Source organism: Eschrichtius robustus, chromosome 16 (genome assembly GCF_028021215.1).
Source record: "Eschrichtius robustus isolate mEscRob2 chromosome 16, mEscRob2.pri, whole genome shotgun sequence".
Taxonomy (NCBI): Eukaryota; Metazoa; Chordata; class Mammalia; order Artiodactyla; family Eschrichtiidae; genus Eschrichtius; species Eschrichtius robustus.
Genome location: NC_090839.1, coordinates 21,154,301 through 21,178,185, shown reverse-complemented (window position 1 = coordinate 21,178,185; position 23,885 = coordinate 21,154,301). Strand labels below are relative to the sequence as shown.

The following is a 23,885-nucleotide window of genomic DNA, read 5'->3' as shown; positions in this document are numbered from 1 at the left end:
TTCTATTTCCTTGAGTTATTTTTACTCCTTATTGAGTTTTAATTATTGTGTAATTCTTTTTCCCCAAAGTTCATTTTAATTGTCTTCAAAGTTAGACATTATTGGTAAACATTTCCCAAGTCTTCTGTGTGTGTGTAAAAATGGAGATAACGTTTCGGCAACTAGGTTGCAATGTTAGACGTAACCTTTTATGTCATGAAAGGTGATTCACTTACTTAAAACATTTGAACAATTTTTTCTGTTTGTGGTTTGGAATCCCAGCTCTTAATCAATTTGCATTTTTCCTCCAAATTTGTAGCCATGGATAATTTCCAAGAAACCACATGCTCTCTCTTAAAGAACAAAGAGTATATAAATTAGCTGTGCAGTATTAATAGAGCTGTCCAGTTTGAAATGCTACATCTCAGAAAGTACTTTGTGTGCGGACTAAAATCTGGAAACAGTCTCAGAGCCTAAGAACAGATTACACAAGCCATTGGCGGATCTCTGCGAGAGGCAGTTCCTTAATGAGTATGTTCATTGGACTCATATAGTCTGGGTTTGACTTCAAGACCAGGCCCTGCCTTGATCTATGATTCAGGACAAGCTATAAGCCTGTCTTATTTCAGTTTCTTTCTTTGTAAAAAAGAGGGTCTCTTGCCCACCTCACGGACTGTGTACATGTTTAATGAGATAAAATTTGTGAAGGCTTGGAGCACAGCACCTGCACATAGGAGGTGCTCAGTGATTGGTGACTCGTTTTTCTTTTGACCTCCTTTTCCTATTTCTGTTTGTTTCTATTAAAAAGATATGTTTATCCAGTCTAATTGATGAGGTTATTGGGACTAGAACTTAAACAGTAGAGGTAAAATCTATTAAAGAGCCAACAGAATATGGCCTTTCAAATGTCCAGTGGTGTGATCATGCGGGATAAAATTTCTAAAAAGGAATTTGAAATTAAAATCCATTTTGTAGCAAATGTATACAAATAGTGAAGTAATAAGAATAAATATGTTTGGCTTCATAAAACGATTACATTTTTATGGAGAGGTTGGTTCATTTATGCTCATTCATACGAGCCGGTTTCCCCCATAAGCTCCAGTATCTCTATGCACACATTCGCTGTTTGTACCATTTTTCAAGATTGATGGTTTAATGTTCTGTAGGGTTGAAATTGAAACAATAACAATAACAAAACTGTCCCTGTGAAACACTGGTTATTGGGAGCTATAACCTGCAGAGGGAGAGCAGTGTAGGATGAATTTCTGGTTTCATAAGATGTTCTCAAAGATTGCATGGTGTTCACCAGCTGCTCGATGACGGATTCTGTCTTGGCCTCTTAGATCTGTAATTTCAAGTCATCCGGCAGAACCGCTTCCGCTCTTCATCTCCTCTACAGTTTCGTAAACACCAATGGTCAGATAACGCCCAGTGTGCGAGGCTCGCAGAGCTGCGTGCAGGGAGCCTCTGGGCTCCTGAGCCTGGGGCTGCTGCGGCCCGGTGGCTGTAGCTGGAAGCTCTGCCTCAGGACACCTCCTGTGTCAGCTCATGTTCCAAACTCAGGATGCAGGGACTCCATGGGGAGGTTGCCTCACCTGTGAAAGGAGGAGATGAGATGCATGGGGGTTGGTTGGTGGGCGAGGTCCCCAGGAAACTTCTATAATTTTGTTTCCCTTTCGTTCTTTATTAGTTAGATAGTTTACATAATGAGCATTAAACTCTCTTTTCTTTCAAGCTAAACTAAGTTATAAGCATTATTGTTCTTCCACTTTTATGTTTGTTCAGTATTTCGGATATTTTCTATTAATAAGTTAATAGCCTTTGAATGGCCTCCTGGAGTAGTAGTAGTAGTAGTAGGAGATCTTGCGGTTGGATTCTTTTTTCTCTTTCCTACCCTCACTTTTTATTTGTCATCTATTGGTAAGTGAAAAATATATCTGTAGTTTATGGTCTTCATAATACATTATGTATTTTGTTTTCTACTTTTACTTTATTACGTTAACTTGCATCCTTTGTTAATCTTCTCATCTGCCTTTTGAAAAGTTTTCAACCTGCATTCTTGTCTCTATTTCCCCTTTTAATAGTTTCGGTAGCTGGGACGCTGTTGCAAATTGTTTTAGATTATCTTGCTCTGGAAACGTTATTCTTTTGCTTCCAAAGAGAAATGAACATGGCCAAGTATTGAATTTGATCGTTCTTGTTCCCTTGCCTTCATGGTCTAGTGGAAGTTGTTCTATTTCAAGGCATGAAGACATGGAAATTTGTCCCTAGTTGGTGTGCTAAAGAAAGCTTTAGGAATAGGGTGAATCTTGAAATTTCTTTTTCCCTTTTTGCTTCACCCACCAGGAAATCTAGAGCTGAATTTGTGGCTCAACTTAAATAACTTAGGCATATCTGTGTTTTAAAAATTTTCTCATTGACTTTGATCTTTTGAATTTTGTCTGTAATTTCTTTGATCCTGATCTGTAACATATTTACATGATTCCATTTTTATTCTTATAAGTTGCCTCAAGTCGATTATAGAATGAGGTGAGATACATAAAGTTGATAGCTGCAAAGTTTATCACACTAGTTTTCTAATAACCTGCCCCTTCTCTTCTCATTTCCCACTGTGTTCAACATACTATTTAAAGAATAAGTGACCTTTAGATTTTCCATAGTATGTGCTCTGGGCAGTAATTTCTGTGTCTCTATTTTCAGCATGATCTTTCTTCCCAAAGGTTGCAGGGAGAGTGGCTGAGGAAAGGGGTGCGGTGCTGGGCCACGAGGTGGGCTACTGCATCCGCTTTGATGACTGCACCAACCCACTGGCTACGAGAATTAAGGTGAGGTGCGGAGCTGCTTTTCCTATTGTGAATAAGGAAGATTCTTTGGGGGGAGATAAAAACATGCAGCCATCGCTGCTGACTGAGGCACTGATACTGTGGCAGAAAGTGTATGAGAGCATCCTGGCCGTCAGGGAAGTTAATCTGCTGGGAGGTGCAGAGCTCTTTCCGAGTCCTCGCATCTTAGCCCAGAAAGGACCTTGGAAGTAGAGTTAAGCCCCCTTGGTTCTCCAGATGAAGAGGCTGAGGACCTGGGAGGCTGAATGACCTACCTGACATTACGTGCGCATTGGTGATGGAACCAGAACTCAAAACTGACCTTTCTCATGTTTGTTTTATTGTTTTCCCACCAATCCACCTAGCTCACTAAATATAGAAACTTACCTGTAAAAGACTTAAAAACAGGAACAAATATCGGGTGGGCCAAAAGGTTTGTTCATTTTTTTCCGCAAGATGGCTCTAGTAGCACTTAGTTGTCTTTAACTTCACTCGAGACAAGTTTGATAAATTGTATGTGACAGCTATCATAATCAGCGTGTGTTAAAAAGACATCAAAATTGGTGAATTTTTGTATAGCCATTTTAACATTGAAGATGGCAGAAAAGAAAGCAGCACTTTTGGCATATTATGCTTCATTATTTCAAGAAAGGTAAAAACGTAAAAAAAAGATTCGTGCAGTGTATGGAGAAGGTGCTGTGACTGATCGAACGTGTCAAGAGTGGTTTGCGAAGTTTCGTGCTGGAGGTTTCTCGCTGGACGATGCTCCACGGTCGGGTAGACCAGTTGAACTTGACAGCGATCAAATCGAAACAATAATTGAGAACAGTCAGCGTTATACCATGCGGGAGATAGCTGACGTACCCAAAATATCCAGATCAAGCGTTGAAAATCATTTGCACCAGCTTGGTTATGTGACTAGCTTTGATGTTTGGGTTCCACATAAGTTAAGCGAAAAAAAACCTTCTTGACCATATTTCCGCATGTGATTCTCTACCTAAATGTAATGAAAATGTTGCGGTTTTGGAACAAATTGTGACAGACAATGAAAAGTGGATATTGTACAACAGTGTGGAATGGAAGAGATCGTGGGGCAAGCAAAATGAACCACCACCAACCACACCAAAGGCCGGTCTTCATCCAAAGAAGGTGATGTTGTGTATATGGTGGGACTGGAAGGGAGTCCTCTATTATGAGCTCCTTCCAGAAAACCAAACGGTTAATTCCAACAAGCACTGCTCCCAATTAGACTGACTGAAAGCGGCACTCGATGAAAAGCATCTGGAATTAGTCAACAGAAAATGCATAATCTTCCATCAGGATACTGCAAGACCGCGTGTTTCTTTGATGACCAGGCAAAAACTGTTACAGCTTGGCTGGGAAGTTCTGATTCATCCGCCATATTCACCAGACATTGCACCTTTGGATTTCCATTTATTTCGGTCTTTACAAAATTTGTTCTTTTTTAATAAATTTATTTATTTATTTATTTATTTTTGGCTGCGTTGGGTCTTGGTTACTAGGCGCGGGCTTTCTCTAGTTGTGGCGAGCGGGGGCTACTCTGTTGTGGCACGCAGGCTTCTCATTGCGGAGCATGGGCTCTAGGCATGCAGGCTTCAGTAGTTGTGGCTTGTAGGCTTAGTTGCTCTGCAGCATGTGGGATCTCCCCTGACCAGGGCTAGAACCCGTGTCCCCTGCATTGGCAGGTGGACTCTTAACCACTGCGCCACCAGGGAAGTCCCTACAAAATTCTCTTAATGGAAAACATTTCAATTCCCTGAAAGACTGTAAAAGGCACCTGGAATAGTTCTTTGCTCAAAAAGATAAAAAGTTTTGGGAAGATGGAATTATGAAGTTGCCTGTAAAATGGCAGAAGGTAGTGGAACAAAACGGTGAATACATTGTTCAATAAAGTTCTTGGTGAAAATGAAAAATATGTCTTTTATTTTTATTAAAAAACCGAAGGCACTTTTTGGCCCACCCAATAGTATAAATTGATAAAGTGTAGAATTCACAAATGTTATTTGCACTAATTAGAACTTTCCCATTTTCACATGATCATGGATTTTATATGTGTGTTCTTTGACCTCATTGCTACTAGTAAAATAATTAGCACCAATAGTAATCAGTGTAAATCAACTCAGCCGTGTCCACTGTGTATACCACTGTGCGAATCAGCGTCTCCCCAGTACTGTAAACAATGAATGAAAATGCTCTGATGAAATGAATATTGGTTGTTAGAAACTCAGTTACCTCAGCTTGCGACAGAGGAAAGCTGAAAATAGATGATCTAAATGTAGTGATTTGTAAAAATGTGGGCCTTGTTTTCTAAGTTCCTGTATTTTGTTACCTTGGACATTCATTTTGCTAGGTAAAGGGGTTATTCTTCTATACCATCAAATATATTTACACGAGCTAATTTTTAGATAAGTTTCAGTGGACTGCATAACCAAATGATTCTTTCTAGAGGGTCTTTCATGAAAAGTTTTGTATTCCATTGGGTAGTAATTTCAGGGCACCCAATTCTTGACTGGTGGTCTGTCATTGGTGGCAAGTTCTCATTTTCACTCCTATGTGTGTATGTGGCAGCTCGTATCAGGTCCAAGAAAAATATGATGGAAATGCACCCTGCTTTGAAAAACAAAACAAAAAGTAAAAATGCGAAGATACAGTGTGTGAGGGAAATGTTTAACTTTGTTAAAGTACTGAACTGTTTTTGGGTGAGAATAACAGCATCTAATTGTTACTGCATTTTTCTGAAGCATTTTATAAACATTCATTAAGCTTAAATGGTAATAGCTGCCATTCTTGAGCTCTCTCTGTGTGCTAGGGCCTGTGCTAAGCGCTGTACATGTACTGTCTCACTCAATTCTCACAATAACCCTGTGAGGTGGATTCTTTTATTCTCTCCATTTTACAAATGAGGAATCAGGCTCAGAGTGGGTAAGTAACTTGCCCAAGGTTCACACAGCTAATAAGATGTAGAGCCGAGATTGGAACTCCCAGCAGCCTGACACAATAGCTTGTGTTCCTAACCACAACCCCATCCAGCTTCCCTAAAATAATATCAAATGAAGTTGAGGTTAATAACCTCAAGAGCTGCAAGTCTACGGTCTTTGGGGATGTTGTAGGAACGGTGATCTCAGACTCACAGCATCCCCCTGGGCAGACACAGGTTTGTCTTCACTGCCTGTTCATCAGCAGCAGTACCAGTGGTACAGGCTCAGAGGAAGTGGGGCTTAGCCAATGCTCACAGAGTGAATGCATGTGAAATTTTGCTAAAAGATTTGCAAGCCCCAGCTGAGGATCCCATCTTCGAAATCTTGTTTGTGAACCATTCCATTGCTTGATAACCAAAATGTTGGGGCATTTTCTCACAGTCCTTGGTGGGAATTGTCTTGTACACACACTGGTGATGAGGTTGTGTGTGTTTTGGTTGTACTTGAACTTCTTGGATTATTTCTAAACCTTTGTGTTTCTGTGTTTTAGTTTCTGACCGATGGAATGCTGGTCAGGGAAATGATGGTTGATCCATTGTTAACAAAATACAGGTAAATGTGTTTTTCCTGTGATAAGTTTCCTAAAGTTTCAAAAGTACACAAGTAGATTGAGAAGCATTTGTGTTAATAGATGGGATTCGCGACCATGCTCAGCTTTCCCAAAGCTTTTCTCCTTACTTTGGCTGTTACCACCCTTGATGTTCTTTTCAGAATTTACAGACAGTCAAAACTGGGCTCATTAAAATCCGTGTCGTTATTTGAACAGTCTGTTGACTTGTTTTTATCTTGCTGGAGGGTGACAGCAGAGGCACAGCACAGAACCTGGCAGCATTTTGTTGAATGTAATATGCAGAGTCCAAATAATTATTTATACTTTCCCTTTCCTTGTGTGTCTCTGTCCATTGCTCATGGCGTTAAAGTGGTCCCACTCAGGCTCTGTGGTATTCTGGGAAAGGATATCACATTTGACTCACTGGTACACACGTGGCACAGCTGAGACCATGTGCCTCTTCGTGCTGTTTTCTGCAGTTTAACAGCCTTTGGATGGGTGGGCTGTGTCCCGATTTTTATGTGCTCTGTGGGGTTACATGTTATATTAGAATTTAAAATCATGTATTAGATCCTGTTGGAATCCAGCGTGGGTGGTAAAACTCTTTAGAAGTAGCAATAAATACACCATTTTCTTCACCAAGATATGTTGATGTCATCATTTTTATTAGCTTAAGAGTTACCTCCTTGTCAAAGAGGAGTTATTTAGCGTTACTTTTGCTACAAGGTGATCGCATGGGGGCTAAATACCCAGCAGTCCCTTTGATGGTCTGAATACCCAGCAGTCCCTTTGATGGTCTGAATACCCAGCAGTCCCTTTGATGGTCTGGATGGGCTTGTGCAGTGGTTGGTTTGATGCTTACTGAGATTGTCCCTCTGATTCTAGTGCCATCATGCTGGATGAAGCCCACGAGAGGACCTTGTACACCGACATTGCCATTGGCCTGCTGAAAAAGGTATAGCTCTGCTTTTGTTTTTGTTTTGTTTGTTGTTTGATTAGGAAAGTCATTGTAGCAATTTAGAAAATCCAACAAAATACGGAGGAAAAAAATGAAAATCATCTGTCGTCCTGTTCATTCAGAGACGGTCACCGGTACAATGTTGGTATGTTTCCTTCTCTTCTTTTTAATTTGTGCATCTTTTTGTGTGTGTACATGCGTCTGTTTTGGCAAAGTGGGGATTGGATTGTATGTTCTAAGTTGTCTCTTGCGTATTTCTCTTAACGTTACATCAAGATCATTTTCCTGTGTGATTAAATATTCTTTGAAGACATTATTTTTAGTGGCTCTATAATCACGTCTCTACCATAAAGTATTTGACTCGTCCGTTACTGTTAGGCATTTATATGGCTCCCAGGTTTGAAGTTATTTTAAATAATGTTGCAAGGAGCACCCTTGTAGTCAAATATGTTGCATTTCTGTTTCTTTTCATTCTTTCGCTATTTATTATAAAAGATTTCAAGCATACCCCAGGGTAGAGAGAAGGATTTAATGACCCCCATGTGCCCATCATCTGGCTTCAACAGTTATAGCCCACAGCCAATTTTGTTTCAACCTTACCTGCATCCTCTACTCCCTTCCTGTATTTGCTGGTTGTTTTCTTTGGACAAATTCCCAATCACAGGAGTCTAGAAAGAGGTGATAGAGCATGGACTCTGGGTCAGACTGCCTGGCTTCAAATCTGACTGTGCTGAGTTTATTCATCTCTAAAATGGGACAGATACAAGTTTCCCTCTCTGTGCTGGTTTACTTTCCTATCTGATAGCCACTAGCCACCTTAGATTTTAATTAGTTGAAATAGAATAAAATAAAAAATTCAATTCTTTAGTCACACTGGCTATATTCCAAGGGCTCTATAGCCACATGTAGCTAGTGGCTACTGCATTGGGCAGAACCTCTCTGTCTTTGAAGAGTGTTGTTCTCTTAGAGCTGCCCTATGACATAATCTGTTGTGAGGTTAAACTCAGAAAATGTAAAATTATTAGGATGGCACCTGACACAGGGCCACAAATAGACTATGAGGTAACTTTCCCATTGGGAGGATGTCCACAGCTGGGTGAGGGGAAGGTGGGCTGGATTTCAGAGGCCCCCTAGCCTCTTTGTGCAGTGCGTATACTCTACAACTGTACTCCGAGACCCTGGAATAGCACATAATTTAGTATATGCTAGCTGCTGTTGTTATTGTTATTTTCATTATTAATTTATTCCTTGGCCAAAGATTTAGACTTTTTGATACTTATGAGGAATTATCCCCCCAGGTTATTGCCTTCTGAGGAATGGTATAACAAGGGGGCCTATTTCACTGAATCTTTGCTAACACTGAAAATAAATCTTTGCCAATGTGAAGGATGAAAAAATAATCTCGTTGTTACACATTTTTGCTATAATTTATTTGATCATTTCTCCTATGCCTGTTGATCATCTGTTTCTTTGAGTAACTGTTAGTATCTTTTGTCCATATTTCTGTCTTGGTGTTATCATTTATTGTTTGTTTGCTTTTGATGTATTTGTTCATACTTGAACTGTATATACATAGATTCTGACTATCCAGAGACCCAGGTGTCAGGAAAAAATGGTTTTACTTCTGGTAAATTCAGATTCAGGTTTTAAAGCTCCTTTATACTCTCTATCCAATTTTTTTTTTTTAGCTTTTTATCTTGGAAAATTTTGTCACTTACACAGTTAAAAAGAATAGTCTAATGAGCCACCTTTTCACCTATGACTTAACAGTTATCAATTTGTGGTTGGTCTTGTTTCATCTTTAAGCTCCCCCCCCGCCCCCCGCAAAAAAGTACACACACTGGATTATTTGTAATAAATTTCAGATATCAGATTATCTCATCTGTAAGTATCGCACTATTATCATTGTCTTTTTTTATGTCTTCTTTTTTAGATTCAGAAAAAGCGAGGGGATCTTCGATTGATTGTGGCTTCAGCCACCTTGGATGCAGAGGTATGAGCATTTCCCCCTCTCGCCCTCTGTCCCCGGTTAGCACTGGGATTGTTGGACTTGTCCTTGGGAAGCTACCTGCAGCAAGAGCTTATCTTGGCAGGATGGCCTACTTTCTTTATGGGACCATCCGATGTCCTAGATTCCATGTGATCAGAGGAAACTCCTTTTCAGCCTGTGGGTGGAAACTAGCCTGTAATTAATTGAGTTCATAATTATACCTATTTGTCTTGTTTCTCTACATACTATGTTTTCCCCTACACAGGCAATTTCTTTTTATTACTCTAGTAGGAGCCTATATTTCTTGAATTTATGACTTTAGCATTTATACTGGGGGTACAGTTGAAGTTTTCCCTGTACATATAATAATTTCCATGCTATAATTTTTTATGGCTAAGTTTACATTATTTTTCTTTTTTTAAAAAAAATTTTAATTGAAGTATAATTGATTTACAATGTTGTGTTAATTTCTTTTTTTTTTAAAGATTATAAAAAAATAAATTATTTATGTATTTGTTTTTGGCTGCATTGGGTCCTCGCTGCTGCACGTGGGCTCCCTCTAGCCACGGTGAGCAGGGGCCACTCCTCGCTGCGGCGCGTGGGCCCCTCACCGCGGTGGCCTCCCCCGTTGCAGAGCACGGGCTCCAGGCGCGCAGGTTTCAGTAGTTGTGGCACGCGGGCTCGGTAGTTGTGGCTCATGGGCTTCAGAGCGCAGGCTCAGCAATTGTGGCGCACGGGCCTAGTTGCTCCATGGCACGTGGGATTCTCCCGGACCAGGGCTCGAACCTGTGTCCCCAGCATTCGCAGGCAGATTCCCAACCACTGCGCCACCAGGGAAGCCCCTGTTGTGTTAATTTCTGCTGTACAGCAAAGTGATTCAGTTATACATAAAAATATTTATATATTCTTCTTTTTAATATTCTTTCCCATTATGGTTTATCATGGGATATTGAATATAGTTCTCTGTGCTATGCAGTAGGTCCTTGTTGTTTATCCGTTCTTTTTTTTTTTAATAAATTTATTTATTTACTTATTTTTGGCTGCATTGCATCTTCGTCGCTGTGCACGGGCTTCCTCTAGTTGCAGCAAGCAGGGGCTCCTCTTTGTTGTGGTGTGCGGGCTTCTCATTGTGGTGGCTTCTCTTGTTGCCGAGCACGGGCTCTAGGCACGTGGGCTTCAGTAGTTGTGGCACGTGGGCTCAGTAGTTGTGGCTTGCAGGCTCTAGAGCGCAGGCTCAGTAGTTGTGGAGCACGGGCTTAGTTGCTCTGCAGCATGTGGGATCTTCCTGGACCAGGGCTCGAACCCGTGTCCCCTGCGTTGGCAGGCGGTGTTTATCCATTCTATATATAAAAATTTATATCTGCTAACCCCAACCTCCCACTCCATCCCTCCTCAAACCGCCCCCCCCTTATTTTTCTCTTAATGACTAATATTTTAGTTCAGACAGCAGTTCAACTCAACACATAATTTTGACCATTTGCTACACACACACACACACACACACACACACACACACACACGCACGCACAATTCTGGCTACAGGTGATTCATACACTCCCTGACTTCTCCAGGAAGCAGACACATGAATAGACATTTGCGGTTCACTTTGTTCAAGGTGCTGAGACAGCCAAGGAGGGGGTGCTCACTCGCTAGTCATCTGGAGGTTGTCCAGAAGCTTTTGCAGAGGAGGGACATCCCACCTGGGTTGGAAAGATGCACAGAAGTTCGCCAGAAGGGCAGGGGTGGGGCAGTGCATCCTAAACATGCACAGAACCACAGGGGCATGAAACCATGTGTTCAAGGGGCCCTGTGGTCCCCTACGGGGGGTGATGTGCCCCCAGTCACCTCTCTGCCTCCTTCCAGCTTCTTCAGTGCTCCTTACACTCCTGCCTCACCTTGCTGTTCCTCAGAAAAACCTAAGCAAAGATGTTTAAAAAAAAAAAAAAAAACAAAAACCTAAGCATGCTTCTGCTCTTGGTGGGGGGGAACCCTCTTTCTAGACCACTCTTACCCCAGACGTTCTCATGGCTTTGCACTCATTTCATTCCAGTCTTGATCAGATATTAGCTCCCAGAGAGCCTTTCCTGACCACCATCTAAAACAGTGTCCCTGTCGCTCTCCATTCTCTTACTCTCCTCGTTTTTTCTGTTTAGCACTTCTCACTAGCTAACATGTGCATATCCGGGTGTTTGTTTATTGTATGTCTTCCGTCACTAAAATGTAAGCACCATGAAGACTGGGACTCTGACTTACTCTATGTTATCCCCTTTCATCTAAAACAGTGTCTGGCACAACAGAGCAGGGACTTTGGGTTGAATGAGTCTTAGTTGAATGGAAAACGATGGGAGATTCAAATGGAGAGGCTGGTAGGGGTCAGATGATGGGAGGGCTTACAGGCCACGTGAAGGAGGAAGGACTCGCCCTGCTGGGCAGGAGCCCCAGCAGAGTATGAGGCATAGCAGTGACCTGATCGTATTTGGGTTCTAGAAAGATCTCTCTGGGTGCTGTGTAGAAGAGATAAGGACAGATGTGGAGATCCCAGTCAGGAGGGCAGTTCTGTAATGCAGCTGAGATGAAAAGGGCCTGGCTCTTGGTATCCCTGTGGCTTCCGGATGCAGAACAACTTGGCGGGAGAAAAAACTCAGCATGGCTGAGAGAGATGCCTGCACGTGCCCTGGCCGGTTTCTCGGACCTTCTCACGGGCTGTAGGATTCTGTTGTCTTAGGTCTGCCCACCATAACTCTTGGGTTAAAGCTCTCTGTTGCCCTCTTTAATGAATTCTTACGCCCTTCACCCATGATACTGGCTGGAATGCTGTTTTGAGGGCTGTACCTGACCTCATCTCCTGTTATCTCCTCCATGACTAAGTTGCCCAGAACATCTTCTCTATTTTACCCGTTATGTTCGTCACCACCCCGCTTTTAAAAATTATTCCCAATAGTTTTTATTGTGCTTGAAATCTATAACATCCAAGTCTTTTTTTAGAATCATTGTTAATACTTATTTCTTGCTTACTTTTTTTTCACCTTTGGTGTGGCATGGAGATTTAAAAACATAGCTTCTTTCTTTTCTGCCTACTGTCGTTGATAGAGACGGACTTCCTGGAAGTGATTTTTTTAGGTGGGAAAGTGGAATGTAGGAGTTGTGTCACACCTTGAGTGCGCTAGGACGCAGGGGTTGCCGGGATGTCAGCAGCATTCACGGGGTCCTTGGGTGGGCTCGGGCCGTCCTTTTCTTCATCCCTTCCTGGCTCGGCCAGTGAGGGGGAGTGAGGTCTGTGTGTGAGTGAGGGGGGACCCAGGTGGGTGTGGGTACACGTGGGGCGTGGAATGTGTTCCCAGGTGAGAGAGAGTGAGGAAGAGGAAGGAATGGGCTGAAGCGGATGAGAGAGGAGGAGTGAGTGGGCGTGGGAGTGGGCGTGGCTCAGGTAACATTTTGCCCTGGAGGCCCAGGGGGGCCAGAGCTCATCCCCGGTCCCCCGGCTGCTGGGTCTGTGGGCAACGGACTCATTCCAAGCTCCACTGCCTGGAGGGATAGATACCACCCGCTCTGGTTTCGCTCAGGGTCTGGGGTGGCCCAGCCTGCAGGTGAGGACACCAGTGACAGCAGCTGGGAAGCAGAGGCAAGCGGAGTTTGACGGGAGCTGATCAAATAGTCGCCTTGATTGGTTTAGCTGTTTGTAAGCCTAATTAAGTCAGCAATTACAGAATATGACCGGGTATAATTAATGAAATATTTATTGACCATTGTATCACGTGGTATTGTTTTTCTTTTATTGGCTTCCATTCACATGGCAGAAAATAGGATCACTGACAACTCCCACAGTTTTTTGTCACAGGTCCAGCTTGAAGAGAGAATAATTTCTCTTTCCAGATTCCTCGAGAAGGAATTTGGGGTCTGCTGGGGTCAGGAATCCACTTGGGACCATTCTGCATGGGCCAGGGGTGGGCAGGTCATGTCGGCGTGGCTGTTGGGGTCCAGTCCTGTGGGTCAGATCAGAGCCGCTGCTGGGAGGAAGCTGGTGAGCTGGGAGGGCAGTGCACCAGACGTCCACGTCGTTTACGTTCCATTTCATAGACGAGCCTCTTCCTCTATGTCATTTTATGTTTCTCACCGTGTGTCTGTGTCAGTGTGACCCATGTCTTTGAAACTTGACTTAAACTCTTATTTTCTAGGTGGGTTGAACCCATTTCACTCCTCCTGGTCCTTCATTCTGCCTCAAGATGCATACACTGTTGATACAATATTTATTTGCTTTCGAATCCATATTTTATATTTCCAAATAAAGGTAAAAGATCTTAAGGATAAAAATCTCATGCCTTCTCACTTAATGCTGAGTTTGATTTCTTGAAGGAGTAACTCCCTGTCTTTACCCCTCAGCACCACAGATTCCTTAACAGAGAAGGTGTAGCCGTCTCCTCTCACAACAGTGTTAAGCCTTCATCCTCCTCCCCGTTCTGCTTGCCTTTTTGGTCCAAAAAGCCTGTCTGCCAAGCCTTTTTAAAAATCTTCCTCTTCCGCCTGCAGCTTCTGGAGCTCCGCCTTCTCCCCTCTCTCCGCCTCCTTGATGGCTTCCCCAGGCTCCTTTGCTGGCTGCTCTTCCTTCTCCAGGCTGTCCATCTTCACGGCCCCTGGTTCAGCGGATGCTTCCACTTTTGGCCTCTTAACTGGGCACCTTCGCTCCATCCTGGGCTGCCGACAGCGGGCTAGTCACAGACCATGAAACTCATAGACCCGCGACTCCTGCAAACTCGTGGCTCTCAGCGGCTCTACGGCGGTCCCTTTCTCATTGTCATAGTCATCTGGGCTCAGGACATCCATTGCTTTAGGAAGTTGCTTCTTCTGTGTTTTTGTGTGTGTGTGTGTGTGTTTTTTTTTTTTAGCTTTAGGAAGTTTTTACCCCTGATGGAGTAAGAAGTAATTCCATCGTCCCCAGCATGCACGTGTGCCCTCACACTCACAATGGCCAGGTCCCATCTGTCACACTTCTGGAATGCATTGCTTTCACACTGCCCCCGTTCATGCTTTCATTCTTTGTCCTCTGAGCTGTTGTAATAGCTTCCTTAACTAGTCGGCTGGGCTCCAACCTCTTATCGCCCCTGCCCTTCTCCAGAATGGCCTCCAGAGTCAGGGATGCAGAACAGGTCTGATCACCTCACACCCATCTTTGCTGCCCTTGTCTTGCCCATCTAATAAAGTGCCTGTGCAGTATGACATTTGGACCACTTCAGAATGATCACTACAATCACTTACTGAGTACTGTTCGAGGCCAGACCTGTGCCAAGTGCAGTCAGACACACTTTATAGGAGCAACAGCCTTGCAGGGTGTAGAGAGCAGTTCATCCGTTTTGTCAACAAGATGACCAACTCAGAGATGAGACGGGCCTGCCCTAGACCTTGAGCTGTCTCCTCCATCAGGGGCCCCTTTACATCTTAGTCTACACTCTGCTGTCATCCTAGGAAGGGGGTACCTCTTCTCCTTCCTAGCTGGTAGTAATCGTCCTCATCCTTTCAGGCTTAGCCAGGGGATACTGCTGCCTCCAGGAAGCCCTCCCTACAGCCAGTCATTATTGGTCTTTCTTCCTCCCCGAATTGTAACTCGCGGCTCTTTTCTGGTCATCCAGTCATTGGGCCTTGGTTTATGTTATGATTGGTCCTTTGCACGCCTTCCTCCCTGGCTTATTCACTCTTCGGGGGAGTGGGGTGGAGTCTCTTCTCCCTTTTTTGTGCATCACTTGTAGCATGCCCATGCTGTGCACACCACAGGACACAGGAAGGCTGAAGTCACTTGCAGAGAATTTACCCGAAAGAAGCGTGGAGAGTGGTGCCGTGTGGTTCTTCATAGCACAGCGCAGTTCTTTTGTTGGCCTGAGGCTTGTTTTTTTATGCCTGTGCTTATTACTCTTTTCAAACACAACTTTGAGGTTAACATGCAGCATCCAGCTATTTTGTAGTTCAATCCAGTGGACTCTTTTAGAAGTGCTCCTCCAAGCCCTTTCACACTGTGCTCGATGCAGGTCCTCAGGGCACCCCTGGGCTCCCAGTTCCCAGGAGCAGGCGTGGGTGTGTTTAGGGAAGATACCTGGGAACTAAAGAAGACAGGCCTTGGGATCACATGGCCAGGCCTCCTAGGAGAAGAGAAAGCGATGCCGGGCCAGGCCTCAGGGGAACGGGAAGGTCACTGGGAGTCAGATAATGGCGTGCTCCACCTTACAGGATGCCTGTGCCCCTGCAGCTAGACAGTAGCCCCCCTCCAGCACTCCGTGCCCGCCGGCTTGGTCACTCAGTTCTTCTCGGTCTCAACTTCTCTGTGTGTCTTGGGTCACATGCCCCAAGAGGGCATCTTCGGTGGAGTCTCCCTCCCCCATCGTTGGCCAGCGCTCTCACGTCAGGCCTCCCTATAGACTGCAGGTCTGGTGGTCAAGTGCCACTGAAGAGGACGTGGCCACCTATTCGGGAGGAATTGCCAAGAGCCACTCTTCTCAACAGGGTCCTGTGGGAGCATCAGAGAAGTGAATGCTTGCCGACCCGCCCCATACAAAGTGTTGTGCTACTTCCTGTGGGGCACGTAAAGATGGGGAGGACTCTGTCCCCGTACATATAGAGTACATGCAGATCTGTAACTGTGTTACCAGGGACACATCTACTGTTCATAGATGTACACGCTTCCTGTATACACTGATAACTTGTGTGATCAGAGCTGTGCTTTCCAGATCAGAGCTACACATCAACCTGATTTATTCCATATTTAACTTGAGTTACACCTTCTGACCTAATTTTCTGTTAAACAAAATATGGGGGTTGGGGGGGGCGGGTGTGGGAGGGTTAAGATCAGTAGCACAGCTGCATGTTGACTCAGATGCACTGCTGAATGCAGTTTGGAAATCTAACTTCTATCATTTCTATCAAGTCTTCAATAAAGAGTCTGTCATTGACATGCGGTTCTCCAAAATTGCAATAATAAAAATATGATTTTTAATAATTATTTTGTAACCCCTAGTCTGTATTATATATATCCAATCCCTACTCCCCACCCCCTGCTCTGCCAGTTTAATATTGTTTTCTTACTTTCCATGAGTTACTATGAACCTTTTTTTCTTTTGAGAGGAATGAAGAATTGTTTTTTTTTTTTCTTTTAGAAATTTTGGGATTTCTTTAATCAAAATGACACCAGTGACCCAGCCAGGGATACGTGCATGATCCTTACAGTAGAAGGACGAACATTTCCAGTGGATATCTTTTATCTACAAAGGTTTGATGATCCTTGCACTTTTAATGAGGGCGATTAGAAAACTAGGCCTGTTCTGTGGGATGAGAAGCAATTGCATCTGCTTGCGGCTCTGAGGGCGATGTGCCAGACTGCTGAGGAGGGGCGGGCGTGTTTTGCACCTCCCATCATTGATAGGGTGTTCTGGAACCCTGCTCAGTATCACTGCTGGATTTAGTTTAAACTCTCCATACTGATGTGCAGGTTTCTATGACTCTGTACAGGTCCGTGGGCTCAGCTGGAAAGAGCAAAATGGTAACAGTGTCGCAGGGAGGAGGGTTCTATAGTTGTCAGAACTGGGCTTTACAAGACTGTCTGTCAGCTTGGGCAGTATTAGTGATTTGAATCATTTGGTTCTCAGCTCTTTACATCTTAGCAAGAAGGCCTGGTAGACATTTTCGGGAGAAGCCTCCTTGGACAGGAAGGAGTCATCCTAATTCCTGCCCCTACTCACTGGGCAGACAAAGACCAGGAGCCTGGGCCAGTGGCAGATGAATGCAGAGAGTTGTGGGCTTGACTTCTGAGTGATTCTAGTGGGACAGGACACCCATTAGCTCCTGTCAGACATGCTGCCAGTGGTCAGGAGGGGAAATAGAGTGTGGAATTCAGCACTGGGACCATAGATCCAGTTTCCCTGGCCAGGCATCCTTGCATGCTAAAGATGGGACATCTATTTGCATGGGTTTATTGCTTTTATGTCTCTGCAAATAAAGCCAAAAATCATAGTTTACATGTAATTACGGATTGTTTTTGAATGCCGCATTTAAAAAAAGAAAAAAAAAAGAATGAATTTTTTTTTTATCAATAATTATTCATATATTGATTACCTGCTGGGCAGGCCCAAACTTAACTTTCACGAGGCTTTGCTGCCAGATTACTAGGGTAATTGATCTATAATTAATGAGCATATTCTAGTGATGAATTTATCTCACACATCTTTTCAGTCCTGTTCCAGATTATATCAAATCAACTGTAGAAACCGTGATGAAAATTCACCAGACAGAGGGAGATGGAGACATATTAGCATTTCTCACTGGCCAGGTAATTCCATCGGACCTTTTCTCTGTGGTGAGCAGACACGTTAAGGCAGCACCAAAATTTATACAGAGGGCTGTTACTTTACTTAGCCACTGATTTCATGTTTTATTGCATTTTGGTGGTTACTTGATTGCATAAAAAATTGTTTGATGTCATTCATCTATTAACTCAATTGCCAGAGAGTCATTAGTTCCTGCCTGTTCTGTCTGCAGAGGGTTAAATGTATTTTAAATTTATTGGCCAATTCCAGAGTAAATTAGAGAGTTCAGTGGGCCATTGTGATACCAGAATTGAATACTGCATGAGGTACATTTCGTGCATGCTTGTTGTCGCTGCAGCCCCTTTTCCCAGTGATACCTTTGCAGCTCATCCTGAAGGGGACAAGTAGGCACATCACTGGAGAAACAACTGAACAAGCCCGAATGCTCATGCAGGGTTGTAGCTCTGTTCAGAGCTACCTTCTAGTTGTAATCATTTCCACTGTCAAACATTTTCCATGGTTCAGTGATCTTTTCTAGGGAAAGCTTATAGTGATTTTGTATGCCACAACTTGTCCATATGTATGCCACGCTGTTTGCCACAGAGCATAAAAAAAAACCTCAGTGAAAGTCATAGTTTTGGTGTATCAGGAATTCTTCTATTGACCGCAGATAGTGTAGATTTCAGTGATTAACCTGACAGTTGCAAATTTTCACCCCCATCGGCACCATTGTTCGGTAGCATTTGATTAAATACCACCCCAGCGTGGAACGTGATGGCTCTGACGGTCATGAATCTGACCACATTTGAAATCCTCATCCCAACTTTCATTTTCTTGCAGTATGATAAAATGACATGCTTCAAATTGATCTCATTTTCTTTGGTTCCTGGTTCGATGATTTTAGGAAGAGGTAGAAACTGTTGTGTCTATGCTGATAGAGCAGGCTCGAGCACTGGGTCGGACCGGGATGAAGAGGCACCTCCGGGTTCTCCCCATGTATGCGGGACTGCCTTCCTTTGAGCAAATGAAAGTGTTTGAAAGGGTGTCACGCACTGTCAGAAAGGTGAGTCTAACCCGAGGACCAAGGACTATGATCACGTTGGTGCTCCTTTGCTATCCACTAGAAAGATTTATTTTATTTTATTAAAAAAATTTTTTTTTATGGAAGTAGAGTTGATGTACAATGTTGTGCCAGTCTCTGCTGTACAGCAAGGTGACTCAGCCACACACATACATACATGCTTTTCCATTATGGTTTATCCCAGGAGACTGGATATAGTTCCCTGTGCTATGCATTAGGACCTTGTTGTTTATCCCTTCTAAATGTAATAGTTTGTATCTACCAACCCCAAACTCCCAGTCCATCCCTCTCCCTCCCCTCACCCCCTTGGCAACCACAAGTCTGATCTCTATGGCTATGAGTCTGTTTCTGTTTCCTAGATAAGTTCATTTGTGCCATATTTTAGATTCCACATATAAGTGATATCATACGGTATTTGTCTTTCTCTTTCTGACTGACTTCACTTAGTATGATAATCTCAAGTTGCATCCATGTTGCTGCAAATGGCATTATTTCACTCTTTTTTTATGGCCGAGTAGTATTCCATTGTATATATGTACCACATCCTCTTTATCCATTCATCTGTCGATGGACATTCAGGTTGTTTCCATGTTTTGGCTGTTGTGAACAGTGCTGCTGTGAACGTAGGGGTGCATGTATCTTTTTGAATTACAGTTTTGTCCGGGTATATGGAAAGATTTATTTTAAATTGAAGTAAAACTTGCTAAATAGGAAGGTCTCTTTAAGAACTTAAAGACCATGTTTCTGTGCAGGAGATCTAAAAGTGCACAATAAATAATGTGTTGCAAAGATTTCTAAACCTGCCCCACAGAAGGTTTAGTAATTATCGGAGTAGGTGACTTCTCTTTGCTTCTTTTCTTCCTGCCTAATCTTGCCCCGTCATGCGATACCGCCTTGGTTTAAAGGACTGTCTCGGGGGATCGTGCTCAGTCAAGAACACTAGATTGGTTCCTACAAAATGGTTTCTAAATCATTTGTCTGAAGCATCAGTTTGCCTATAGAGCCAAGTTTGAGTCAGTTAATTCAAGGTGTGGCTTAAACATCCTTGGCCTTGAAATTGGGGTGGGGAAGGGCGTGGTGAGAAGCATCGGTTTAAGGGAGCCAGCAGGCAGCCAGTCTGCTTCCTGTTCATCACCTCCCTGGGCCTTGCTCTGTTTTCCCTTCCGTCAGATGAGGAAGGTACAGAACTGGCCCGAAGTCAGCTTAGAGTAGCTGTTTATCAGCAGGTGGCAGAGAACACAGTAGGTGAGGGATGACAGGTCTGAGGATCCCCTCCCAACTTCAGGCCACTTGCAAGAGGGCGCCCTGCCTCCTGGCCATTGGGACGGAGCAGCTCAAGTCTGTCCAGTCAAACGTGACCTGCAGCCAAATAGTCAGGAGGCCTGGGTTACCGTGTGCCCTGGGATGAGTTACTCAACCCTGAGGCCCAGTTTTCTCAGCTGTAAAACATGAATAACAGTAACTTTTAGATAGATGGTTTTATAGCATAAAATCCTGACTCTAGTACGTAAAAATGGTAGGAAGATTTTTTTATAAAATGATCGATGTAAAAGTGCCTGAAAAAAGTTCTAAGTGCTATCTGCACATGTCTCCTGCTGCTTCACACCTTCCGGGGGCAGCGCCCAGTGCCCTTAGAATAAAATGCAAACCCCTCACGTGGCCCAGAGACTGTGCGTGATCTGGTCCCTGCCTCCCTCCTAAGCTCGTCTTGTGTTTATTTACTCTGGTCTCTGGCTGCATTGGCTGTTTCTGCTTCCTCTGCCTGGATCCATGTAGGGCTGGCTGCTGCTTATTACTCAGGTCTCAGCTCAAAATCATCTTTTAGAGAGGCTTTCCCTGGCCATCTAACCTGAAGTAGCACACTCCATTATTATAATATTATAATATGTGATGTATACATTGAATGCTACATAATATTAGAGTATTACCCTGTTGCATTTTCTTCCCAGTCACTCTCTTGTTTATGTTCATTATTTCTCTACCCAAACACTCATACTGGAATGTAGACTCTTGTCCATCATACATTCCTGGCAGCTTGAAGAGTGCCTGGCAACGTGCAGACCCTCAGAAAGCAGTTAGAATGTGAGTGAGCAAATGACCAGACATGTACAAGGTGGTGATTTACTTAAGTTGTACAAAAGGTAAAAACTACCATTTGTTGAATGTTACTCTGGGCCAAGTACTCCAGGTACCAGGCTGTCATCACTTCATGTATATTTCACATTCAATCCCCTTAAGAACCCCGGGAGAGGGTAAATATTTTTATGGAGACAAGGAAACATGCTCAGGAGGTTAAGTAATTTGTTCAAGGTCCCACACTTAGGGAGAATTCAAACCCAGGGCACCCTGACACTAAAACTCATCATGCTCTATCCAGGATACCAAACTGCCTCTCACAGGTTCTGCACTGTCAGAAATATCTTAAAATCTTTTAGGATTTTGATTAGTTTATTCAGAGTGAAAAGAACCAAATAACTTTTATCCTTACTCTCCTTCCTGTGGGGAGCCTAGGTGATAGTGGCCACCAATGTAGCAGAAACCTCCATCACAATCAGCGGGATTGTGTATGTGATTGACTGTGGCTTTGTGAAGCTCCGAGCCTACAACCCCAGGACAGCTATTGAGTGCTTGGTGGTGGTCCCAGTGTCCCAGGCATCAGCCAGCCAGCGAGCAGGACGTGGTGGCCGCAGCCGCTCAGGAAAATGTTTCCGCCTTTATACAGGTAAGTTTGGCTTTTTTTTTTTTAAAGGGTTTTGACTTTCTAATATTCAGCCTGGGCATCAGAGAATATTACAGATATCTACCGTAATAGGCAGAACTTAACATAAGATCCAGACTTCCCTCACAAGGCCCGCGGTAACCTGGCCTCCACCGCCTTCCTCACTCCAAATGTGGCACTTCTTTGCTACTGTTCCCTGCTGGCCAAAGCTGGACCACGAATCACCGGTTATTTGACATCTCCTTTCTAACCTAATATCTGTGCCTCAGCCTCTCTGTAACCATGTGATGTGTAGCTTGGGCCCTGCGGCTCAGGTCCTGTCTTTCTTACCTTTCCCTTAGCTTCGTGTGCCATTTTCTTGTTCTGGGATCCTTGAATCCTGTGGGTCCTCGCATTGGGTTCCATCTTTTTTTTTAAATGTTTATTTATTTATTTTCATATTAGTCATCCATTTTATACACATTAGTATATACATGTCAATCCCAATCTCCCAATTCATGGCCCCCCCCCCCGCCGCTGGGTTCCATCTTTACCTGTGGTTCAGAGCATGTTTGCAGAGCTAAACTGGCAGGATCTCTCCTGAGACTCATTGTTAGAAAGCAGTTAGTTGGTCAGCTCCTGCTCTGTGCCATGCACCATGCTAGGCTCTGAGGGAACAAAATGAAATGACAATAAAGACTGTCCCAGCCCTTAAGGAGCTTTCTCTCCAGCTAGATGACAGCCTTACCTACAGAAAATGATGTCCCCAGAGCTGCTCTTTCCTTCTTTGTACTTCTCTTTTGTGGGCGATGGTATCAAGGTTTCTCTCAATTGTCCAGACTTAATTTTCAAATAATTTTTCATTCCCTCCTCTGTCCAATATCCATCTGCAGTCATGTACCAGATCCGGGGGGTTTTACCACTTATCTCTTCATTGCTTTCCGGTTACCGTCATCCTTGTTCAGTCCTTGACATCATTTATTCTTTTAGCAAATGTTTACAGAGCACCTGCTCTGTGCCATGCATGGAGACAAGGCTTGGAAATCTAGGGCCAGGTGAGACATGGTCTGTGGCCACGTGGCTGACAGCTTGGTGGTGGAGACAGGCTCATGAGCAGATCAGCATATTGTGGTGTGATAGGGTCACCTTAATGGAATGAGCCTTGGAAGCAGAGAGCAGGGAGTTATCCTGTTGGAGAGGGCTCCACAGTCGGTAATTAAGCCCAATCTTATTGGCAGCCCAGTAGTTAATCCAGGTGAAGGGATAGCAGTGGAGATTAGATTCCAGCACACCAGGCAGAGGGAGTGGAATGTACCAGTACTTGGAGGGGAGGAAGCGGGTAAGGAGGAGTCATGGGAGGGAGGGGGAAGGCAGAGCCTGAAACCAGAGAGGTGAGGGTCTTCTACTGAAGGTGCTAAGAAGGAATGACGGAAGTGCAAAGAGGAGAACTAGGGCTAAAAGATGAACTGAAATACGGGGAGGATGAAGTTTTAAGAAAACAAACAAACAAAAAATTTATTAAGGTGAAATTTACATAACACGAAATTAACCATTTTAACTTGAACAGTTCAGTGGCATTTATTATGGTTCACAGTGTGCAACCACCACCTTTATCTGGTTTCAAAACATTGTCATCACTCCAAAGTAAAACTCCTAACCCATTAAGCAGTTTTTCCTCCATTTCTCCCTGCCCCCAGCCGCTGACAACCAACAACCAACAGTCTTTGTTCTGTCTTTCTGGATTGACAGTCGGCCCTCCGTATCTGCAGATTCAACCAACTACAGATTGAAAATATTTGGGAAGAAAATCCCAAAAAGTTCCAGAAAGCAAAACTTGAATTTGCCCGCACACCAGCAACTGTTTACATAGCATTTACATTGTATTAGGTACTATAAGTAATCTAGAGATGATTTAAAGCATTCAGGAGGATGTGTGTAGGTTATATGCAAATACCACGCCATTTTATATAAGGGACTTCAGCATCCTCAGATTTTGGTATCTGCAGTGGGGGAGAGGGGTGTCCTGGAACCAATCTCCTGTGGATACCAAGGGAAGACTGTATCTGTTTTGGATATTTCATATAAATTAAATCATATAATATGATGTTTTGCGTCTGGTTTCTTTCATTCAGCGTAATGTTTTCCAGGTTCACTTACATTGTATTAGTACTTCATTCCTTTTTGTGGCTGAGTAATATTCTATTGTATGGATGTACCACAATTTGTTTATTCATTAGTTGATGGTGTTTCCACCTTCTGGCTATTGTGGATAGTGCTGCTATGAACAAGCATGTACGTGTACTTGTTTGAGTACCTGTTTTTAATTCCTTTGGGTATACACCTAGGAGTGGAATTGCGGGGTCATATGGTAATTCTTTGTTTAACTTGAGGAACTCAGGTTACTTTTAAAGAGGAAATGGCCAGCATCATCTCATGCTCCAAAGAAATCAAACAGTAGACTGTGGACTAAAGATTGTCAAGTGGATCTGGTTGAAAGGTCACTGGAGCCCTTAGCACGAGCAG

General features: G+C 43.6%; 1 protein-coding gene across 3 annotated transcripts in view; it reads left to right on the top strand.

Moving 5' to 3' along the window:
- DHX35 (DEAH-box helicase 35) overlaps positions 1-23,885 on the top strand; it is a 74,256-nt gene that overhangs the window by 18,955 nt on the left and 31,416 nt on the right. For all 3 annotated transcript variants that reach the window (XM_068523795.1, XM_068523794.1, XM_068523796.1), the window contains exons 5-12: positions 2,700-2,804; positions 6,291-6,352; positions 7,236-7,305; positions 9,242-9,301; positions 16,438-16,550; positions 17,510-17,606; positions 18,488-18,646; positions 21,176-21,386. In XM_068523795.1, coding sequence (XP_068379896.1) covers positions 2,700-2,804; positions 6,291-6,352; positions 7,236-7,305; positions 9,242-9,301; positions 16,438-16,550; positions 17,510-17,606; positions 18,488-18,646; positions 21,176-21,386 — 877 coding nt within the window. The remainder of the gene's footprint in view (positions 1-2,699; positions 2,805-6,290; positions 6,353-7,235; positions 7,306-9,241; positions 9,302-16,437; positions 16,551-17,509; positions 17,607-18,487; positions 18,647-21,175; positions 21,387-23,885) is intronic.